This window comes from Scomber japonicus, chromosome 2 (assembly GCF_027409825.1).
Source record: "Scomber japonicus isolate fScoJap1 chromosome 2, fScoJap1.pri, whole genome shotgun sequence".
NCBI classification, from domain to species: Eukaryota; Metazoa; Chordata; class Actinopteri; order Scombriformes; family Scombridae; genus Scomber; species Scomber japonicus.
Window position 1 is genome coordinate 34,213,055 of NC_070579.1, and position 22,743 is coordinate 34,235,797.

The following is a 22,743-nucleotide window of genomic DNA, read 5'->3' on the forward strand; positions in this document are numbered from 1 at the left end:
ACTATGAATGGAACATTTTCATTTCATACAAGAAGCATTCAAAAAATTAAAACCGCAACCACCACCTCTCTCTCCCCCTCTCTGTGTGAGCCAATCAAAAAGTTACCTTAGCTGCTGGTCCCGGTGGTGTGTCATCCAGCACGTGGGCACAGATGTTGAGGATCTTCAATAAGTGGGAGAAAAGCTGCTCCAGCATAGCCACCAGGGAGCGCTCCGATAGCGCTGCCCAGGGTTCCTCCATCTTATTTGGGCCTCCGCTGGGGTTTGTGTTGCCGCTGCTGCCTTCCTCCTCTCCAGCCCAGGGGTTGCGCATGCATTTAGGGGCAATGGCTATTAACAGCAACAAGAACAAGTTACTGATTTTGTTTTAAAAAGTTTTATTTAAAGTCAGATTATATTTGAACCCCTCATTTAAAAGCCACAAGATCATGTGAATTTTCTCTATGCCTTCGACCCACCAGCGAGCAGGTTGCCAGAAAGCAACAGTGCGTCCTGGTGCGCGGATAGATCCAGTGGGAACCAGGCAGAGGAGAGTAAGGAGAGCACCATGTTGGCCATTCCTACTGTCAGAGTTCTTCGCTCCGTGTCTGGTGTGGATGAGGAGGTGTTCGAAGAAGCTGAAGCATTGCTGGGCTGTGAAAGACTGAACAAAAGAGAAACAGTGTCAGGAGATAGTCAGCTGTATTTTTAAAAAGGACGAGAAATTGAAATGAAGAGCCCGTTGTGTGACAGAATTTGAAACTAGGATAACATTTTTAACAGATTCTCATGCTTGGAGGAGAAATACATGGGCCAGTCAAATGTGTGTGCATGCACATGTGTACACAAACCTGAGGGCCCTGCCTCTGCTGCGGTTGAGACTAGAGCGAGAAGCAAAGCTGCTATTAGAGCTAACATAGCCGCAGTGCCAGCCTGTGTTCCAGTTGCACACTGGAAAATTTGAAGCCAGGAGGCACAACGCCTCGCAGCAGCCAAACTACAAGAAAAGGCGACAGAGGAAGAGAATTTCAGCATATCGTCATGTTAAAACACACAAGATTTCATTCATTTTTACTAATAACACACAATAACTATTACCAACTAGTATCAAAAGAGAGAAAAGATGTCTGAGTGTGATGGTGTGTGTGTGTGTGAAAGCTCACAGTCAGAGCTCTGGAGGTAGAGGAGGTGAAAGCGTGGGAGACGGCGGTGACGACTCGAGACAAGTTGTTCTCCATTGTGACATCAGACACAGTGTTGGAAAGGTTGTAGCCTCGATACGTCCTGTCACACAAAGAGCATGCAGTTACTCAAAGATTATATTTAAATGGTTTCCTCGTGAGCTTCATTTGTAATTGAATGTAATGCAGAAGTGGGTGTGTAGATACCTTGTGATTGTGCTGACTGTGAACTGGGAGGGCGGTTGTGTCTCGTGCATCAGGAGCTGCAGGTAGACTGAACTCTGGTCGCGGGCGATAGCCACTATTGGGTCCACCTGGCCCTGATCGCAGTCATAGAACAACCTGGGAACTAGCCTGTTGGAGTGAGGCAGAGATATGAGGGAAGGGATTAGAGAAGAAGAAGGTTAAAAAAACAGTAATATTGTTTCAATAGATTATTCTATTCTCAGAAGATCCACCAAAAGCACCAAGAGCAAAAACTCAATCATTGCCTATGGTCTAATTCAAACAAGTTGGCATGCTGTGGTGCCTGTAACTTTTCCACCTGTATATGCAGCTTGCAGAACTGAAATTGCCTCTGAGAAATAGGTTTGCCAGGTCAAAAGTCAAGGCAACAGGAAAAACTAAAATATTGAGATACAGCTGGATGACAGTCTGAGTAAATCCTCATTTCAAGGCACTGAAAAGCTGCTAGTGAGTTGCCCTTTCAAGAAATTAGAACTAAGACTCAACAAGATAAAAACAGGGAAAAAACTACATTATATAAAATGCTAGTCCATTGACGATGGATAATTTAAGAGCGTGTGAGATTTGTACAACTAGAATATGGACAATTCTGAATGTGGGTCTGTATTTTGAATAGTTTATTGTGCTTGTCTACGGCTCAATCAAGATTTAAAACATCTACATCCAGTTACAATTAAAAAGGAATAAAGACACAGGTAATATTGTGTGTATACCTGCTGACAGCAGAGGCTGCAACGTGTCGTACTCTGGGATCATCATCTCCCAGCAGGTAGACGACGACATCATTTATAACCCTCTCCTGTAGCCGCAGTCGCTGGATAGAGAGAAATGTGGACAAATTCAGGACCAGATGACAGCTATACTTGAAAGCTGACAGAATATGAATTTGGGTGAGTGTGTGAAACAAAAAAAAAAGGGTAAGGAAAGGTAAGAAAATGTGAAGTTACCCCAGTGTAGTGATGATCTCCTTTGTGCAAAGTCTCAGTTTTTCTCTCCAGGAAATTCATTAACCTGAAAGACATGAATGAGTAAATCTCTGGAGGACAATCACAGATGATACATTATATAAGTGTGTGTTTTAATTATGAGTATGGTATCTCCTGGTAGATCCAGTAATATGAAAACATGAATCCATCTTACCGGAAGTCCATCTCAGCTAGGGTCTCCAAGAGCTCAGTGCGAACGAGCCAATAGGATGAGTCCCTCAGAGCCAGCAGGTCTATCACCAACTGGAGGCCCAGCTCACTCAGAGTGCTGCTGCACACAGTCATGATGCAGTGCTGGAATACACACACACACACACGTCAGATTCACAAACATACACACACGTCAGATTCACAAACATACACACACGTCAGATTCACAAACGTACACTACTGACTAATATTAACCAGATAGATGTCTTACCCTGGCTGCAGAGCAGGCCATCTTGCAGGTGACAGAAGACTCATCTTTCAGAGTTTTTTGGAGCAAAGGCACCAAATCCACCAGGGACACAGGGTTACCTGGAGAACAACAGGACACACAGCTGATATTTAAACCTTAAAAATTCTCAACACGCTTTCCAAAAATAGGTCAGCACCAAACCCCCCCACCCACACACACACTCACTCACCTGTTGCACTCTGCACACTGGCCAGCCAGGTGTGTATGTTGTAACGCGTTTTGGTGAGTGCAGCCTGTATGATTGCTCCACAGAGGATGGCTGTGGCCCCTCTGATCTGCGGGTCCCCGTGATCGCTGAGGCCCAGCACATCGCTGATAAACTGCTGCTCTGCAAGGGGACATAGAAAGGAACGAGGGTCAAAGGTAGAGCTAAGGGCAGGTGAATAAGAGTGGCCAGATGAGGCATTATGTATCTAATCATTACTACCAAAGCAGTAGTTGTCAAAAATGAGCTGTAGACTTTTCACTGAAGAAACAGTCACAACATAAAAAGCACAGGTAACAGCTGAATTCCATTTAGCTGCTTCAGTTTCAGGGTCCACATCTATCCTATCATCTAACTTATGTTAACATCTCGTCCATATAAATTGTATCACGACAAGTTCTCATTTCTCCACATGGTTCTCGTGCCTGAAAGAATGGCACAGTCTGAGAGCTACCCACACAGGTGTTTCCACTTATTGCCTGATTAGACCTCTCCTCAGGCGTGCACAGGGGGGGCTGATGACCTCACACAAGTGTCAGTTAGCTCTGCCCACTCTCAACCTGAGCAGACATCTAATCAGCCAGAGTAAGTCATAACACCTCTTGTATATAAATAAGTTATGGTATTTTCTTCTAGTAAATCAAGAATAAAAAAAACATATGACGTTACGCAATGAACCTAACTTGGAAACTTCTGTGATAACACTGTAAGAATCTTAATTTTGTCCACAAAACAGGATTGTCTGTATTTCTTTTTATGTTCTACCTTCTACTGGAATACCATCCAGCGGCTCCAGGTAGAGGGAATTAAAGAAGGCTTCAGGATGCAGTGCACTGGCTGCACCAATACAGCTGACCGCCAGGGCCTTCACACTCACTCGCACCTCCTTGTCAGGGGTCAGACCTGCACAAACACAAAGCAAAGATAGACACACAAACTTTAGAGACCGGTCTGATGATGGAAAGTCAGATGAAACTATTCTGAATCACTGAAGAGAACGACTGTGTTGAGGTTTCTTGTTCATTTGTTTTTGGTATGATTTGAATTTTACTGCCCCATGTTTTTAAGTTTTATAATTGTTATTGTGTAACTGTGATTAAAACATTAATTCATTGGTCGACAACTGAATAGTTCATTTATTTGTACAGTTTATATTTAAAGCATTAACAAACCAATAGGACCAGAACTAATCAATTACTGTCCTTAAGTATTATAAAGTAAAAACTGATACAGTTAAACAGATGCTCCAACCTGAGTTTCTCAAAATCTGCTTATTTCCAAACCTGAACTTTCTTTTGCTTGATTCCAGCTTCCCCTGAGTGTTTTTATTCTTATATTTTAGATATTCTATGTCTATGATTTCTCATAATTTCTCACAAATGAGTTGATTCATCTTATCATCCTGCTTTTAAAAAAAAAAAAAAACCCACATTAGGCAGATTTTGAGCCTGTTCCATAACACTCACCATTCTTCTGTCCAGTCAGCAGGAAGGAAGCAGCAAGAAGTCGTACGCAGTGCACCAGTGGCTCCACCCCCTGGTCTGTATAGTGTCCAATTGGACCCTTTATACGTGATGGCTGATAAACAGGCAGAGGAGTTAAACATGAGATGCTTTACCTTTACTTTCGCTTCCTTTGTGAAATGCTGGCACAGAGTTTCGTGCGAATTTGTCTTTACCTTATTTTCCGGTTCGGGTTCAGCGGGTTCATCCTTTGGTATGAAGCGGTCCACACTGCTGTCTGAACCCTGCCGGTTGTGACCCCGACCTTCGAAGAGATGAGGTTTGCTCAGAGCTACACACACACACACACACACACACACACACACACACACACACACAGACACACACACACACACAGACACACACAGACACACACACACACACACACACACACAGAGAAACAAATTATTAGTGCATTATCAGTGCTATAATAAAAAGAAAAGCAATGAAGTCAACACGGGTACATGCAAACCACAGTCTGTGCACAAAAACCTACCCAGTGCCGACTGTAAGAATGGTTCTGTGGGTTCTTCTTGGGAGGAAGGTGCTGCTCCTTCATCTTCTTCATCCTGTAGTGTTCCAATCTGCATCCCAGAGTACTGACTCTCACTGCCGTCCAGCACCTTATGCACACACACACACACACACATAAAACTAAACATCTCCAGAGAGGAACTTAACTGCACAACTTGAAACACGACCGCATGCAAAGGATACCACAATAGTTTTGACTCATTCATTTGCAGTTAGATTTGCTGAGTTATAGACAAAGACGGCATCGGGAACAATGACCGGGTTGCAAGTCAAACAAACGTTCTCATGGTAGAACGCTACTTCATGCAACTCACAGCAAATCAACTGCATACAGGAACAAAGCACAGGCTTGAAAACTAACAATCTACCAGAGGAAGACCAAGCTTTTGATCCAAACTATTGACTTTGAAGTGAATGCCCCCGAGATCAGCGTAATTTTGTCATCTACATGCCCTTTTTAGGACTAGTGTAGAGGGTTTTTCTTTTCCTGGTAAGATCTACAAAGTATTCCTCAAAGAATGCGAAATAGTTTGTTTTCCCCTCGAGGTTTGGCCTCCACTGGAACAAAAGCCCGTCACCGCCTCTCGAAATGTTTAGAGGGAAACAAATATTAAGGGAAACAAAGGAGTAAGTGGCCATCATGCTTCTACTTTGAACACTCCACTTCAGGCCACTCAACACGGGAAGTCGGGGTTGCTTGTTTAAAAAAAAAAAAAAAAAAGCCTTTCAAAAGCATCTCATTTTTGGGAGGGAAATCACTACATATGGAGCCGAGGGGGAAAAAAAAAAGAAGGGGGGCACAACGTATTGTCAGTGACAACACGAGAAGGAAAAGTAACAATGACGGAGCACATTGTGACGAACAAGCGAACGAAAGGAGGAAAGTAGAAAAAGGCAGACAAGCAAGCCCCTCCCGTTTTGTTCAAAGTGTCCAATCGGCTGACCTTGTCGCTAGTGCTAGAGGAGGAGGAGGAGGCGGCATAGAAGGAAGAGGAGGAGGAGGAGAAAGAGTAAGAAGACGACGAAGAGGAAGCAGTGTAGACAGAAGAGTCGCTGTCCGAGGCGTCGGGACCCTCGGTGGAAGTTGGCGAGGGTGGGGACGGCTCGATCACCCGCGGCAATGGAGTGCACGACTGCGACGAAGTGAGCAGAAGGGTGAATGGGATTGGGGGTGGGGGGGCAAAACCATAGAGGTAGAATTGTTAGAATGGACAAACTGGCACAGAAAATGTCTCCGGAGTATAGCAGATCAGCACCGCCTGCCTACCAAAAAACCCAAATGAGTGAACCTAGCGTGTGACCTCACATCTTCCTGTATTTATATTTCACCTAACAAGTGGTTTCCATGCTGTACTTCATTAATTACCTAGGAGGAAAAGGCCATATGAGAAACATCCCTTCTCTTGGAAGAGAGAGTTGTCTATATTCAAAGCTCTAATTTAGGTAAAGTCATACAGTAATGTTAAGTAAATGCAATGTATAGCTAATGGAGTAAAAACACAATCACTTCAATGCTTAAAGAAAATATTGCAATTCAAAGAAAGAATGAAAGTTTTGTCCATTCTACAAATCCTAATTCTATGCAATGAAGCATCAATCATAAACAGGAAGTAAGCCATTAAGTTTACAGGTACTGATAGTATTAAATGGTCATTGAGTCTTAAAGTATCTAGAGAAGTCTGCTGTCCTCTGTGTTCCACTAAAACACAGAGGTGAAATGCGCTATTTTTTCCATTCAATCTCACTCTCCTGCTCATACAATCAGACTGACCAGCTCTGCTACATCCGAGGGAGTGACGGCTGAGTCCGGCCCCTCTGTGGTGGTCTGGGAGGAGTCACTGGGCGGGAGCGAACGATCGTTAGCGGCAAGCAGTGTCCCGCTCTCTCCTAAAGGCCCTCCTTCCGGCGTGGCGTTCTCTGGCGTGGTGTAGTCAGCCGTCTCTGGAGTGATGTTGGCCCCGCCGCTGGAGCTCTGACTTAGCATTTCCTCCTCGTTGTCGTTGGGAGATTCGGGAGTGTCTGACGCAGAAGTCCCGCCCCCGCCTCCGCCCTGCTCCGAGGAGGCGCTCAGGTCTACCGAGTCGCCGGGCTGCAGGGTGTGCTGAGAGGAGCGCGGCTGCTCGGTGATGATGTCCACCTGGGCTGCGGAGGAGCCGTCCGCGCCGACGACCGACGCTGAAGGAAAGAAACGCACAAAACCACATGATGAAGCTCCCGTCTGTAATCAATTTTTCTTTTTTCTTTAAAGTGTAGTTGGGAAGAGTGCCACAGTTCCACCTCCTGGTTGATGCAACTCACCTGTGAATGCACCACTGGGGACCTCAGTCCTCTCAGGGTCGTCCTCTAAGCCATCCTCCTCTCCAGAAAGCATTTTACCTGCAAACAACAGGTTTAAGTCAATAAAAAACACACACCAGCATCAGCGAGCGAAAGAGACTAAAACCTGGCTGGGGGAAATTTACTTTCAACTGAGTGTTTAAAAAATCTAGTTCTAGGATATATACATTAAAATCCCCCTTAACAATACATCAATAATATAGAGGAGATTCCACCACCTTAAGTGACTCAGTTGAAGATAAATTCCACCCAAACCTTTGACTGACACATCAGTAAGAAGTCAGAGGCGAGCAAAGGAGATAAATAGACTAGTCACCTCTCTGTTTCCTGAGAAGGAGTGGACTGCAGGAAGACCCTCCCCCCGCTGCAAATGGCAGGAAACGGGAAGCAGAAACAGGAGGTAAGGAAGAGGAAAAGCAGCAGAAGCGCCGCAAAGATTTGTAAGAAAGGCAAACAATTAATTACAGAGAAAAGAGAAAGCCAGCAAAGAAAAAAAGGGCCACAAACAGATCCCAAAGCAGCTTCTAGAGAAAAGTGCAATTTGGTGTAGTAATTAACTAGCAAGGTCAGTGTGGGGTTAATGAATTAAAAGCTACCTGCATCATAAGTATAGAACCACTGCAGGACACATGATTACATAGTGAAAGGGGATAAAAAGCTTTATAAGCACAGTCTCAACCAGTACCCAGACATTAAGACTCTGATTGATGAGTTTACCAATGAACTCGAGGATGCTGCCGGAGCGTGCGCGACTCTCCGCGTCCTGCCGAAACACGGTAGCGTGTGCAATGCTGCCGGCGGTGATGAGCATGTGTAGGAGCTGCGGCGGGGGAGTCCTGAAAATCTGCTGCAGGAGCTCCAGAGCTGCTGTCACCACATTGTGATCCCAGTGCTGTGTGTAGTGTAAGGTCAGCTCGTACACCTTTAGAACACACGCGAAAAAAGGATTCATCGTCAACTGAGCTCTCGTCATGGCAACAAAATTACAAAACTGATATTGAAACTTACACTCTGACATAAAGAGACATACACACACACACACACACACACACTTTACCTGTAGCAGCTGTTCAGGTGACGGCTGTACGTCAGCTTCCTTCCTCATCACCCCGAAGCTTCCTTTGAGGCTGGTGGTGTTGACTTGCTGTTGCAGCAGAGGCATCAGGTAGCGGAGGGTTAACAGCACCCCCAGGATCAGATGGCTGGGGTGCTCCTCGTCCACTGGAATCACCAGACCTGCAGAGAGGACAGACAGGAAATAAGTTTAACTGTAGAATGTAGAAAAGTGTCTCTGTACGTCTCTTATCTGTCTGTGCCTGAACTTAACAAACCTTTTTTTTAGGTGAGCAAACATTTATCCGTTACAAGATGAGCAATGTCAGCATTACTGTAAGATATCTGTGGTGTGTGTGTGTGTGTGTCTACAAATGATCTACAGAATGGTGTTCATATTTCTATCAACAAGCATATAAAAGTTTGTCTTGTGTGTCCTACCCAGCAGCACATTAAGAAGCCAGGTGTAGAAGTAGCTGGTGCGTCTGGAGTGTTGGCACACACTGACGGCCGAGCTGGCTGCCGTCCGTCTGATGGTGGGGGAACTAGACTTCATGTTGGCCACAAATGACTTCAACAACACCTGGGACAAAAAAACAAGTATAGTAGGAATATGCAATAAGATTTAGGAATAACTGGAGCACAAACAAACAAGAGGGAACACCAAACTCTGCTACACCATTTTGAATGTTTCTGCTTTAAAAACCCGTGAGTGGATACCTTGATCTCGCCGTCATTAGCAAAGTGTCCCAAGGCTGACATGATCTTAGGCATCGCTGCAGCCAGCGTCTCCTGCACGGTCTCCTCCTGTCGCTTGGTGATTCTGGTGAGGCACGGCAACAGGTTGACCAGGTAGGGTCTGGATCACCAGGGGTGGGGTAGGGGGGCAGGATTGAGAGAAAAGTATGCAAACAAAAGGAGAGAAGAGAGTTTGAAGCATAGTTAGATTATTAGACATTTTAACTTGTCATGTGAATGAGGTGAAAAGTTATGTCTCAGGAGACGTATGTATGTGTGTGTGTGTGTGTGTGTGTGTGTGTGTGTGTGTGTGTGTGTGTGTGTACCTGCATTTCTGTGGTCTGATGAGGTGGGCCAGCTCAGCAAACCTCCACAAAGCTGCCCTCAGACTCCGAGAGGCACCGTTCTACACATACACAAACAACACCAGGAGTGTCACACTTCTGCCACCACACTAATATCTGACAAGAAACACAGCAAGCATTCTAGCTCCCACGTTACATGAAACGACAGTCAAACCTCATTCATGAGTGAGTGTCTATTGCATAACACAAAACATGACTCACAATACGGGCACACGCCTCATTACCTTTTTAATTTCTTTGTACAGCTCCAGCTGCAGTCTAGGCAGGTTGGAATCCATCAGTGCCTGAAGATAAAACAGATTAAGAATCATCAACACTGACAGGTAACATTAATTAGTTTTTTAGTAAAAAAGGAACGCTGAATTTTTAACTGCCAAAATACAGATTTTGTCAGATCTGACTTTGATTTTTTGCAAACGCAACGACATAATGCACCACTAAAGACAGAGCTCCCTATCAGCCAGAGTGTGGTTTATGATCCTCTTTGTTTAAGTAAGGGTGGAGGAAAATGCTGAGGTTTGCAGGGGTGTTGCTCACTTTGATGATTTTGTTGAGGCACTCGTCGGCTACCATCCGGACATCTGACTCGCTGTCGTCACTGCAGAGCAGGAACATCTCCATGGCGATGCCCAGCAGTTTCTGAAACTCTGGAGACGTTCTGTTCCCAGGACCATAGAGAAGAACATGAGGAAAAATGTAACTATACACATATTTAACTTTCAAAAGAACATGCTTATGCATATATAAAACCATTCTGAGCAGGCATGAAACACTTAAAGCTGGGGTGAGGGACTATTACATATGAATGAACATCTGTTACATTCAAGCTCTTGCTAAATGAGTTCACACAATGATTAAGCCTATCACTACTAGATAAATCTCACTGTATATAAAGTTAAATCCTCCACTAACTTGACTAACTATTTAATCTCACTGCCAGAAGTGGAGACAAAAGTTCTGCACTGCAGGTTTGAATGAACACACTTCAGCTGGATTCTGACTAACTATACTGAATCCCTGCTTTCCTCCTCACATCATACACACACAGATTAGGGAGATGGGATGAGTCTTTGTGGAGAATTATTGATGATTATGATTGTGACTAGTTCAAATCTGCCTGGAGCTTTGCACCCCTGCTGTGACTGCAAAGCCAAAAAAACCCAAAAAAAACACTGGTACTAGAGGGCAGTCCCACTAAAATCCTGCCAATGATACTTAATGAAGCTTAAAGCAAAGCAACCAATAATTAGAACTACGGAACACTACCTTTTGTAAGGTTTATACTTGAATTTGATCAGAAATCATACGTTTCTTCTGTGACACTGCTCAGCAGAACAGGCTGACATGTACAATAAACACTCAAAAATAGCTCATGAAGAGGGGAAGAATATTACTGAATGTGCTGAGTAAATTTCACATTGATCTGTTCTCTGAATTTCACCAGTGAAAACAAGTTCAAAATCTTAATGTCATGACCAGAGTTAATAGCGGTTATTATTCATTAGTAATTATTAAAACCAAAATAAACCAAATAATAAACATTTAAAATATGGTGACCAGTCTGTCAGTTTGGCAAAAAAATAGTCAACCTTGGTCAATATTCATCTCTGTTAGGTGTAACAAGTTGACTGAAACAAATGAAGAAGAATAGAATGAACAAGGCCTACCTCAGAGACTGAGCCACAATGTTTTCACATATCGTCAGGCAATGTGTCACCCTGTCCTTCTTTGTGGTAGCCTGTTCCTTTTTCCTGCAAGAGAAAAACAGTTAGCATGAGGAACAGAGGGAAGGCGTTACAGTGCAGAAGAAAGATATGAAGCAAAGAATGAGAGACTAGGGCGGTGTCCTTGTGAAATTTACTAACTGCAGGAAGTCATTCCAGGATCTTAATTATCTGTTGCTAATAGACCAACAGTAAAATGGATGGAATACTTAATATGAGAAGTCTGTACCCCCCCATAAAACAATGCACAGCTTTTCAAATTTCACTGCAAGAGATTAGTAAGACGGAGTAGATCTCCACAGCACACAGTACATTTGAACTGGAGCCAAATTCAACAACTTTCTCTGGTTAAAAAGGGAGAAACATCCATTTCAAATGCATTTTATGTCTCAAACGGGAACTCACAAGAGCGTGACTTCAGACCTACTTATTCTTTATCTAATGATAAAGCATGTCAAAGCACTGACAGCCTGAATAAAGGCCGTCACATTGTGTGGAATGTAAAGCACCCAGTACAGCAAGTTATCAAAGACCACTAAGAATGGGGCAAGAAGACTTAAACATGTATAATCACCATGACGACATCTGTAACATCGCCTAAAATGCAGAGTAGGATAATCACCTGATGCCTGCTGTTTTACATTATGTAACGAGCAAAGAAATAGCAATGTTACCTACGTCTACATAATTGATTATGAATGATTGCCTCTTTATATGAACCCAGTAAGCACTACAGCTTGGTCAAATGCAACAATGCAAGCTATTAATGTGGAAGCTTTTCTTAGAGGTGATCATAACACTGTGCATCCCAATTAGGAATTCAGTCTGTCTTGAGTTTTAATATCTTGCATGAATAACAAAACGGGTTATGCCATGAATGCCTTAATAATGTGGTCATACTGTGTGATGAGTCTGCTCACCAAACACAGCACCTGTAATAGATCAAAATATACATCTGAAAAAGGTGGAAAAGATGGTTATCACTGCAGCTGTCTGCCATCTATTTTGAATGACACAGGCTTGACTCCTTACAGAAGCAGGACACCCCCCCACCCCCCTCCTTAGATCAGGGTTGGATCACGAGGTGCGATGGACAAGGCGTAAATGACGTCAGTCCAGCAGCAGGAGGAGGACTACCACAGTCAATAATGCACCTGGTCTGCTCTCAATATGAACGCTTCTGTGCAAGCCATGACAACTGCACTCAGTCAGGCTGTGTGAATATGATTTGCTCTCCTGAGGACAACTCATTAACCAGCATGCACTGAACGTTTTAATTGCTCCCCGACCCCTTTTAAACAGGTGTGTGGCCATTAATTAAAAGACGTCTATGTTACAGTCAAATGTCAAGCCAAACTCTGCCAAGCCAAGGGGACACTCGGAAAATACCGAGGGATGAAACCTCGCTGAGCAGCAACAAGTGGCTCTAAAATAGCAGAGAAGTTGAAAATAAAAGCTTAGTATCTGGCTGGTAGCTTCCACATTAGCGTAATTAGCTTCGAGGCACAGCTATTAACCGTGTGAGGCGCTGCCGTTAGCTACCGAGCTAAGCTAACTGTGTAACCCGGCGGCTCTTAAAGACAAAAAAGACCACTTACTGCCTCTGGACAAGCTCCTCGGCGGTTGGTGGCCCCTGCTGCTGCTGGAATGACTTCAAAGACTCAAAGGCCTTCATGAGTTTCTCCATGGTGGCCATTTTAGCAACCAAACAGAAAGAAAGCTAGCCTTAGCTAATATTTACAATGCGAGCTGGAGAGCGAGCGGTGCGTAGCGCGACGAGAGGGCTAACACCGCTCGCTACAGCTACCACCTGCTCTCTCTGCCTTCTCTGGTGCAAGGTAATCTCTTATCCTTCCACAATGTTGCTCCTACGTAAAGAAAAATGTTGGTCGATAAGCCATCTTTGATGCAGCGGTTATTATCACACCAGGAAGTGGCAAACGTGACAGCTTGACAGAGAGAGGGGGAGGAGTGCGTCGTCGGCCAATCAGATTGCGCTGTGGTTATGATTGACACGATAAAGAACCAATGAGCGACTGTGAGATTTTTTTCTCTTTTGTTTGTTGTTGTTGCTGTCACGGGACCTCTGAAATACAGAATGTAAAAAACAGATTTGAGCATCAGAGATAGAGGCTTTTATCAATCCTGCAAAGAAAAGGGGTGAAGAGGCTCCGAGTCAGAGAGCTTCCTGTGAATCAGATCAAGGAGAAAATACGTGGCTCTCACCTACACACGAATAATTTTAACCCTGATTGTAGGAGGGGTAGAGAATGAATGAAGAAATAACAACTGTCCAATATAAAGTTATCACTTTGATCTGCAGTGAATTCCCATATAATGGGGTCAAGTATTTGTGATGAGAGTCTTTATAAACCTGCATCAAATATCCTCTCGTGCCACCAGTGCAAAAGTTACATATTGTGGCTTGGATATAACAGATTTTTGCAACACAAGTCTATTTTTCATTCCTCCCATCTATGCCCATTTATTCACAGAAAAACAAACACATTAAGATATGACACAAATAAGTCAGGACACACATTTTTTATACAAATGGCAGTGTATTATTTCATAATTACAAATGTCAGATATGGTACAACAACCAGTGATACAACTTGTACAAGAATTAACAATGACTGCAGTGGTTGAACGACATGACTGTACAGATACAAAAAGAAGAAAAAAAATCAAGAAGTCCCAGGTCCCGTTTGAATACTAGTAAAGCATTTGTTATTCCTCCCTTCCTTGAAAAGTCACTTCACTGACATATCTGGATACAATGTGAAACCCAGGAGAATCTCTAGGCATATATCGATGGTTATCCCAAAACTAGACTTATGTGACATCAAGGAAGTGAGGGTCTCTCACTTCTGAACGTTGTTGGTGAGGGTCATCTCAGTTTTAGCGGAGCTGACTCACCATCACCACCTTTGAGGAAGGCAGGAGAGAAGAGATGCTTGTTACGTATTCAAACAGGGCCAGCTCAGCTGGTCACCTTGCCATTTATAAAGTTGTCCTCAGATACCAGTGAGATATGTTGGCACTAGAAGGTCATCATTTACATATACAAGGAACCTGAAGTATTACAAACCGATACATGCTTGAGTAATAAAACATATGTATTTTTTAAAACAGGCATTACAATGCACTTAGTGCGGACATTCAAAACTGTTGAGCTGTTTAAAGTTCCTTTATGTGAAGGAATTTCTCTCAGAATGGACGGAAGGATTGAGAGGTTGAAAAAAAAAGGTGGGATGTCATAAATTAACTCGGTAATTGGCACATACAATAAAGGCTGTCAGTCTTTCCTCAGTAAATTCTTCAGATAACAAAACACGTTTGATTTACTCAATGTTGCTTTTGGTATCATTGGCAAAAAAGTTAAAGACACTTCCTATAGTCATTGTCAAAACACACCATAGTGCAATGAAACTAAACAGAATTTATTTACTGCTATATGGATGATAGAAGAGTAAAGTTACTCCAAACAATGACAGAGGCATGGGTGGCGAACACAGTTTGGTTTCCCTGTGAGAGTGAGTGAATGTGTGTTAGAGCTTAATTACATGTTAGAAATACATCATTTACAAGGTTTTTGAGGCTAAAGAGCTAAAAGGCTAAAATCTACATAGGCAAGAGAAATCAGCTTCAAAATGTGCCTGAGAGCAACAAATAAGAACAAAACACTCAGAAACTCAAGTGACAAGCCAGCAACAGCTAGATGCGTTTGATTCCTGATTTTGATCATGGAATGTGCAACAGGGGACAAAATTTTTAGAAAAACAAGCCAACCCTCCAAATAAGTAACCAGATGGGGAAATATATGCGTACCATTTCACATATATGCAAGTTTTGAGTCGAGTTGACATTCAGCTCCCTACATGATTTTTGATCTATAAGTACTGACAAAATGCAGACATTGCTTCGTTTTGTTAACTCATGATGTGGAAAAAAAACCAAAAAAACCTGTAGAATCTAAAAATGAACGAACCCCCTTTCAGTAACTTAATGTCTAACTTCACAATTTGGATAGCACATCAAATTTATTTCAATGCATTAGGCTGAACGAAAGCTGCATCTGCATACAGTATCATATACACATAAGAAGCTAACATGTCCAGATTGGGTATTCACAGCATTAAAAACAAAAAAAAGAAAAGAAAAACAGATGGTGGGGGGGGAGTAAACAGCGACTGACTCAAAAGCAAAAAATTCACAAGCAAAAATGGCTTCAAATGCCTCTGAAATGCCAGCGAGAACAAACACAAATAGTGAACATGTTAAGTCCTTATGATGACATGGTGGGGTAATGCACAGAAAGTCTATTTGTCCATGATTGGTTAACTTGGAGGCCTCTATGAGATTTAAAAAAAAAAAAAAAAAAAAAAGTGCACAACAGTTGTGGTTCTGCAAGTGGTCGAGCCTTCCTGTACACAGATGATGGTAATTCTGCAGGCAGGAGATAAAATACTATCCACCTGTTTCTCACCGTCTACACACACACACACACACACACACACACACACACACACACACACACACACACGCACGCACGCACACACACATACATACACACACGCACCCATCTCAAGTCATTCCTATGAGAGAACAACATACAAGATTTTGAATGGAATAGTAAAAAGGTGGGCGCTATTACGGGATAACAGATTTCTTTTTTCTTTTCTTTTTTCTTTTTTTTTAAAATCTAGAACAAACACAGCTAAAGCCACAGGATTATAGCTGGAGGTCTACTAGCAGGATATGTGGCCGACGGGCATCGTGCTATCTATGATCAACAGGCGCAGGGGCCAAAAGCGGGCCGTATCGAGACCCAGTGCGAGAGGCTAATAGCTGCTGACAGCTGAATCAATGGAAGTTAGTTTGATGCAACGGTAGTTTGTTATCTAGATGAAGCCGTTGGTGGCTGCAGGTCAGATCTGATATCGTGCTATCATCATCATCTTCATCATCATCATCTGTCTCCGTGTTCCAATCAATTCAAATCTCCCAGTCAAACCAGTCCCAGGCGTTCTGGTATACTAAGAAATATGGAGAGCAATAATTTGAGGGAAAGGAGGTCGTAATTGAGGGGACACATCAGGTAAAACAAAGTAAAGCCGGGTAGCATAACAGAAGAGAAGCAGGATTAAAAATAAGGATGAGGAATAAAGAGGAATCGCCAAAATTGATCTGTCTGATAAATATTGTGACAGACATTTACTTAATGATAATTATCAGGCTTTGTACTGTATTATGGAAAAAGCTCTTCTGTAATATTTCTTTTATTTTGAAGGATTCTTATGTTGCAGATTGTCAGAAATGAATCCACACTGCTGATACTTGCCAAACCCAACCTGCCTAACAGAAGGACATTATTATTGGATTATCACCTCTAACGCAACTGTGTCACCTTCCATCACAAAGGGCAGGAGGACGTTTAAGGTGGAAACGTATGGGAAAGGGTTTGGGCAATGCAGCAATGTTAGACTGGATGTATTTTTCCCCCTTAACATTTGGATCTACAAGCTTCAATCAGATCTACCTGAGCCTTGAGGGGAGGGCAGGGGGGGGGGGGGGGGTATAGAGGCTATGGGTTTGTTTGGGATTGGGCAGGTCTGATGTGCTAACAACACGTCACATTGGCCAAATCAATGATAAAATGATAAACATACAGCACATATTTTAAAAAAAGAAAAAAAAGAAAAAAAAGAAAAGAAAAAAGGCCTTATGCTACATTGAGAAAAATAAAAAAAAGACAACTGGTACTGTGCTTCTTAAAAAAACTCCCCAATACACATTTATCCATACTCATTCCAAAAGAAAATTTAAAAAAAAAAGAAAAAAAAAGAAAAGAAATAAAAATGTAATGTATGCATTCAAGTGGTACTTTTATGGCTTTTTGTACAATACAACCTTTAGTGAAAATATACATCTAGACATAAATTCAAGTACAAATGTACAAAATCTTTAAACTCATACTTTTTTCTTTAATTATAATACACTTTTAATACAGCTCATAAATACATGTCAACATTCACTGAGTTCCTAAGATTTGCGCTCGGTTGGAGTTTGTGGTGAAGTTCAGCGGCGGGTTGAGAGGGCGAGGCTGGAGGGGGAGAGGGGTCGGGTGGGTGGGTTTGGGGGGTGGGGTTTAGGCAAGAGGCAGGTGGAGGTGGAGGTGGAGGGAGTGGTTTAAAGTCGCGAGGGCTCTTCGATCTCGTCGTCGCTGTAACCGCTCTTAAAACAGACCTGGGAAGAACCAAAAAGTGAAGACGCGTTATTAGAAACTTTCATCGGTGCGCCATCTCATCTCACGCTATTCAAGATGATCTACAGCAGGGGTGTCAAACATGCGGCCCGTGGGCCAGAACCGGCCCGCCAAGAGGTCCAATCCGGCCCAGTTTCCTTCTTCCTTCCTTCCTTCTGGTCTTCTTTTCCTTCCTTCCCTTCCATCTATCTTCCCTTCTTTCCTTCCATCTGTCTTCTCTTCTCTTCCCTTCCCTTCCTTCCTTCCTTCCTTCCTTCTGGTCTTCTTTTCCTTCCTTCCCTTCCCTTCCATCTATCTTCCCTTTTTTCCTTCCATCTGTCTTCTCTTCCCTTCCTTCCTTCTTGTCTTCTTTTCCTTCCTTCTGGTCTTCTTTTCCTTCCTTCCCTTCCATCTATCTTCCTTCCTTTCCTTCCATCTGTCTTCTCTTCGTTCCATCTGTCCTTCCTCCCTTTCTTCCTTCCATCTTTCCTTTCCTTCCTGTATTCTCTTCATTCTCATCCCTCTTTTCCTTCCATCCTTCCATCTTTTTAATGATCCGGCCCACATGAGATCAAATTGGTCTGTATGTGGCCCTTGAATGAAAATGAGTTTGACACCCCTGATCTACAGGAACCCCCCCCCCCCACACACACACACACACTATTGTGAGCACCGATCAGCTGACATGTGGTAAGTTAGAGGGGAACATGCGATTCAAGCAAAAGGTGTCAGTTTAGTAGAACAATTCTAATTATGATGTAATTGGTTACTATGCATTATTTTAAATGAAAAAAAAAAAAAAAAAAAATAGCCTACTCTGTAAATAACCTGACATTTTATTTGCAGCTTCACTACAAAGAGGATGCCATATATTTGTATTGAGTTCAATTACAAGTGTGAGTGTAAAAGGAAAGCGCTTGCCTCTCTTATCTGGATATTGGCAGCTGGACATTAATAAATCAGTGTTCAAATAGATTGGTATTTTTTTTGATTACTCACAACAATTACAGGACGAACAAAATTAAAAAGGTCTCGGCATTAAACACCAGATGAAAGATAGAGAAAGTTGCGTGTTAGTCGGCAGGCTCCTGCTGCCAAAAGTGAAAGTTAGCGACATGTATTACCCCCGACAAACATTTTGGCGGTATGTATTCACTGCATCTGAAAAAGCAAAACTTCTGATCAGGTCTTCCCCACAATGGCAAAACCCAGCTCTGACCCTCTGAAACAAAAAGTGGTAAAGGAAAAAGAATGTACAAGGAAAAAGAAAAAAAGGTGTAATAAGGGGGAGTGAAATATTCAACTCAAGAAAAAACAAACAAAAAAAAAAGAAGAGGCCTTACTCCAATCAACTATTACTAGGAATTTTCTGCAATTTTAGAAAATCTTCTCACATGTTGAGCTTGGACAAGGCCTGAAGGTGGAGAGAAAGAAAAAAAGAAAAGGAAAGAAGGAAGAGAGGAAGTACCTTAGCCCCCACCCCCTCGGACAGTTGCCGGAGCACTAGCACTTGCCTCTCTTCTGAACAGGCGGTAGAAGAAGCCTCTCTTTGGTGGAGGGTTAGGCCGGTTCACGTCCAGATCCGAGCACAGCGTCCCGTCAGTCTCGTAGACGTTGATTTCTTTGAAGCACTCCATCTCGATCATCTGCGGCAGGAAGGCGAGAGAAGTTATCTTAAATTTAAATTGATGCCTTATACTTCAAAAAGGAGTCTGCTTGGGTGTCATTTGTTCTAGTCTGAAGATGAAGCTTCACTAGAAAGTAGCTGTTATAATATTCATCTACCTCATACATATTCATTCATTCATTCAACAGCATTAACATTTAAGGCTATTAAACAAGGGGGTTCTTCTTCATTCATATCAATATTTCTGTGTCACCAGTGGTGTACTGCTGTCTGTGTCTGAGGATGACATCATCGTGCAGTACCTCGTTCTGCCACGGGATGGAGACACTGCCTGTGACAAACTTGTGGTAGAAGTCGTCGTCGGTGGGGTCAAGGTTCACGCCTTTGACTGTGGAGAACTGCTCGATGTCCAGGACGTCTTTACAGTACACGGCTCGAGGCTGAAAGAGAGAGAGAGAGAGAGAGAGAGAGAGAGAGAGAGAGAGAGAAGGAAAGAAAGAGAAGAGAAGAGAAGAGAGTGATAATGAGGTTAGATCAGACTGTGAAAATTATTATTATCTTAGATGAAAGGGGTAAAATAGTAAAGCTGGAATATATAGATACAGATTTTTATTTAAATAATATCAATTTATGCTGCTCTGTTTTCCTCTGTGTGGCCTTTCTGACCTGAATAACCGAAAATAGAAAAACACAGATAACACTATCTAGTTTCAACTATTGATTTAACCTCTGGGGCTGGTTGCTCTCCCCTCTCCCAGCCTCATCTATGACACTGAAAATGGAATGACTCCCTCTGCCAACAAAAGTCCGTGGGTGCAGCTCGAAATAAAAGCCTGGAGCGTTTCGTTTGGTTGAACTACATTTTTTTTTTCCATGGGAGGCGGAAGTCTGTATTACAGTCTGTAGTTACGCATATCCACACCTGGGAGTTTTCCAGTGTGAGCACAGCTGTCTGCTCTTCACCACTGACACAGCTCCACTCGGCCCTATTGGCAGCTACGCTTCCATTTCTATAGGAAGCATCCTCCCCACCCTCCCCACCCCCCCTGTCCTGTCAGCCAGTTTTCAAACAACGACACGGATATTACACGCCTGCTTCTCACCACCCCCCCAACCCCCCCACTGGCCGCCATGATAACTAGCTTTTAATGGAAGTGTTTGTTTACTTGTGACAATGGTATTTCCTGTATGCTGATTCGCAGCTCGCAGAGGTTTCAGGCTACGAGCCGTGAATCCGGACAGCGTGTACACTGTCAGTGTGTGTGTGTGTGTGTGTGTGTGTGTGTGTGTGTGTGTGTGCTTACGTCAGGGCTGAAGGGAGGGTCCAGTATGTTGGCCTCCAGCCGTTTGAAATTGATGTTTCTGAAGATGGGGTGCTGCTTGACTTCGATGGCCCCGCGACCCTGGCAACCCAGCCGCTCCTTGGGGTCCTTGGCCAAGAGCTGACACACAGCAGGAGGAAGAGGAAGAGGAAGAGGAAAGAAAAAAAAGAGAGGTTTCATCTCCTGTAAGATGTGTGTGTGTGTAGTCAGCAAATAAATTACTGTTTAATATATTTCTCTTTTCTCACTAAAAATGATATAAACAAACTTCTATTTTGATTTACACTTCCTCTAAATGACACACACAAACATGCATACGCACACACACACACACAAGAAATGGGATTCCTAGAATGTTTGGTAACTGTTGTCAGTTTCACCTATACAAAACACACACGCACGCGCACACACGCGCACACACACACACAAGCACACAGACGAAATGGGATTCCTAGAATGTTTGGTAACTCTTGACAGTTTCATGACTAATCCCTCCAGTTTAACCTATACAACACACACACACACACACACACACACACACACACACACACACACACACACACACACACACACACACACACACACACACACACACACACACACACACACACACACACACACACACACACACACACACACACACACACACACACGGATGTAATCCTCTTGACTTGGCGTATCCGACCCCCATACATAATCTAATAAAGGCACAAACACAAATCCATACGCTGAGGGGTTAATGCAGCACCACTGTCCGTCTCCGTGAGAGCTTGTGGATAACATATTACCGCCACGCCACCTACGGGAACGGCAGGCTTATTGAAGTGGATGAGTGCTGTTTAGTGGTTTTGGCTACTAGTGGACACTCCTGCTGGCCCCCCCTGTTGTCACCCAAACGGTGATGGCTCGCACGATCAACATGCTAATGGCTCACTCACTTCATCACCACATCTAACACTCTCTCTCTCTCTCTCTCTCTCTTTTGTAGTTCCCTTTTGTTTCTCTCATCCTTGCCCAACTCTTACACAATTTACGCGAGGTTTCAAAGTAGACACTCACTCTCACTCTCACTCTCAGCCTTTGACAACTCAGATCACTTCTCTATTTTGGGCTGTGGTAATAGCCAATCTCTCTCCGGCACTGCAGAGACCCCCCCCACCCCCCCTCCCCTCCACCCTCTCCCCTTGCATTCTCTTCCCTTCCTTATTATCTTTCTCTCTTATTTTCTTGCTGAAACCTTTATTCTCCCTGCGCCCCCCCCCCCCCTCCTCCTCCTCTCTCCTCCTCCTCCTCTCCCTGGGGAGTCTTTGATTTGGCTGAACTTCAGGTCAGAATGTTCCAACGCGTCACGCAAATAAACCGTCCCGTCCCCTCCTGCTCGGGCACAGAGTGGGGCTCAGTGGCTCCCTCTTTGAGCGCGGGGGGGGGGGGGGGGGGACAGTGAGGTTGCAGAGGAGGGAGGGGGCGAAAGAGAAAAATGTTTTAAGTCGTCATAAAATAAGCGCGCTCATCAATTTTTTTTTCTATTTGCAAGTATGAGGGGAAAGGGTTAGAGACCACAGAGGACGATCATCAGTAGTTCCCGCTCAGCTCTACAGAGCGTCTTTCAGCTCGCTGTTTTGGTTTCACGGTCCACAACTTTACAGTTTTTATTCAGCGTCATTTCCAACAAGAGCACGCAGCTGTTTTCAGTGAAAAAAAACAAACTCCAATACACCCACTCTGCACTGCCTTACTGGTGCTAAACAGACAGTCAAAGTAAGCAAAGAGCTGGTAAAAAAATAGAGGTGTGTGTGTGAGTGTGTGTGTGTGTGTGTGTGTGTGTGTGTGTGTGTGTGTGTGTGTGTGTGTGCAGAGCTACGAAGTCAAGACATATTTCCCTCATGAGAAATCTGGAGTTAAATATGAGACTGAATGTTGAACTCAGACCCATCAGATTACCCCAAAAAAAAAAAAAAAAAGAGTGAATGTCTAAGTAGGACATCTGCCAACATGTTTGCCTAAACAACTTAAAATGTTCTGCTGTCCTCAAGTAGCCAAAAAAAAAAAAAAAAAGTAACATAAATAAATAAATAACCATCTGATAATACAGAGAGACACTGACAGAAACAGACAACTAGGTACCATCCAAATATTTACAGAAGCATGCTGGGATTGCAGCTCCAGCTCCCAACAAGCCATGGATTGCATGTGTGGATGTAAACTGAAGACTCACCTGTTTAAATCTGGCCTTTCTC

General features: G+C 43.4%; 2 protein-coding genes across 2 annotated transcripts in view; both read right to left on the reverse strand.

Moving 5' to 3' along the window:
• htt (huntingtin) overlaps positions 1-13,216 on the reverse strand; it is a 31,046-nt gene extending 17,830 nt beyond the window's left edge. The window contains exons 1-25 of the mRNA XM_053329703.1: positions 12,909-13,216; positions 11,254-11,337; positions 10,124-10,244; positions 9,811-9,870; positions 9,548-9,627; positions 9,204-9,342; positions 8,925-9,066; positions 8,488-8,666; positions 8,148-8,352; positions 7,392-7,469; positions 6,865-7,268; positions 5,056-5,182; positions 4,736-4,851; positions 4,524-4,635; positions 3,823-3,960; positions 3,022-3,180; positions 2,814-2,911; positions 2,547-2,686; positions 2,354-2,417; positions 2,120-2,220; positions 1,368-1,514; positions 1,143-1,263; positions 831-976; positions 459-643; positions 107-330 (exon numbers count right to left, since the gene is read on the reverse strand). Of these exons, the coding sequence (XP_053185678.1) occupies positions 107-330; positions 459-643; positions 831-976; positions 1,143-1,263; positions 1,368-1,514; positions 2,120-2,220; positions 2,354-2,417; positions 2,547-2,686; positions 2,814-2,911; positions 3,022-3,180; positions 3,823-3,960; positions 4,524-4,635; positions 4,736-4,851; positions 5,056-5,182; positions 6,865-7,268; positions 7,392-7,469; positions 8,148-8,352; positions 8,488-8,666; positions 8,925-9,066; positions 9,204-9,342; positions 9,548-9,627; positions 9,811-9,870; positions 10,124-10,244; positions 11,254-11,337; positions 12,909-13,006 (3,468 nt within the window). The 5' untranslated portion in view covers positions 13,007-13,216. The remainder of the gene's footprint in view (positions 1-106; positions 331-458; positions 644-830; positions 977-1,142; positions 1,264-1,367; positions 1,515-2,119; positions 2,221-2,353; positions 2,418-2,546; positions 2,687-2,813; positions 2,912-3,021; positions 3,181-3,822; positions 3,961-4,523; positions 4,636-4,735; positions 4,852-5,055; positions 5,183-6,864; positions 7,269-7,391; positions 7,470-8,147; positions 8,353-8,487; positions 8,667-8,924; positions 9,067-9,203; positions 9,343-9,547; positions 9,628-9,810; positions 9,871-10,123; positions 10,245-11,253; positions 11,338-12,908) is intronic.
• Positions 13,217-17,470: 4,254 nt separating this feature from the next.
• Positions 17,471-22,743, reverse strand: part of grk4 (G protein-coupled receptor kinase 4) — a 44,252-nt gene continuing 38,979 nt past the window's right edge. Inside the window, exons 14-17 of the mRNA XM_053327430.1 lie at positions 20,489-20,626; positions 19,487-19,624; positions 19,072-19,203; positions 17,471-17,559 (exon numbers count right to left, since the gene is read on the reverse strand). Of these exons, the coding sequence (XP_053183405.1) occupies positions 17,503-17,559; positions 19,072-19,203; positions 19,487-19,624; positions 20,489-20,626 (465 nt within the window). The 3' untranslated portion in view covers positions 17,471-17,502. The remainder of the gene's footprint in view (positions 17,560-19,071; positions 19,204-19,486; positions 19,625-20,488; positions 20,627-22,743) is intronic.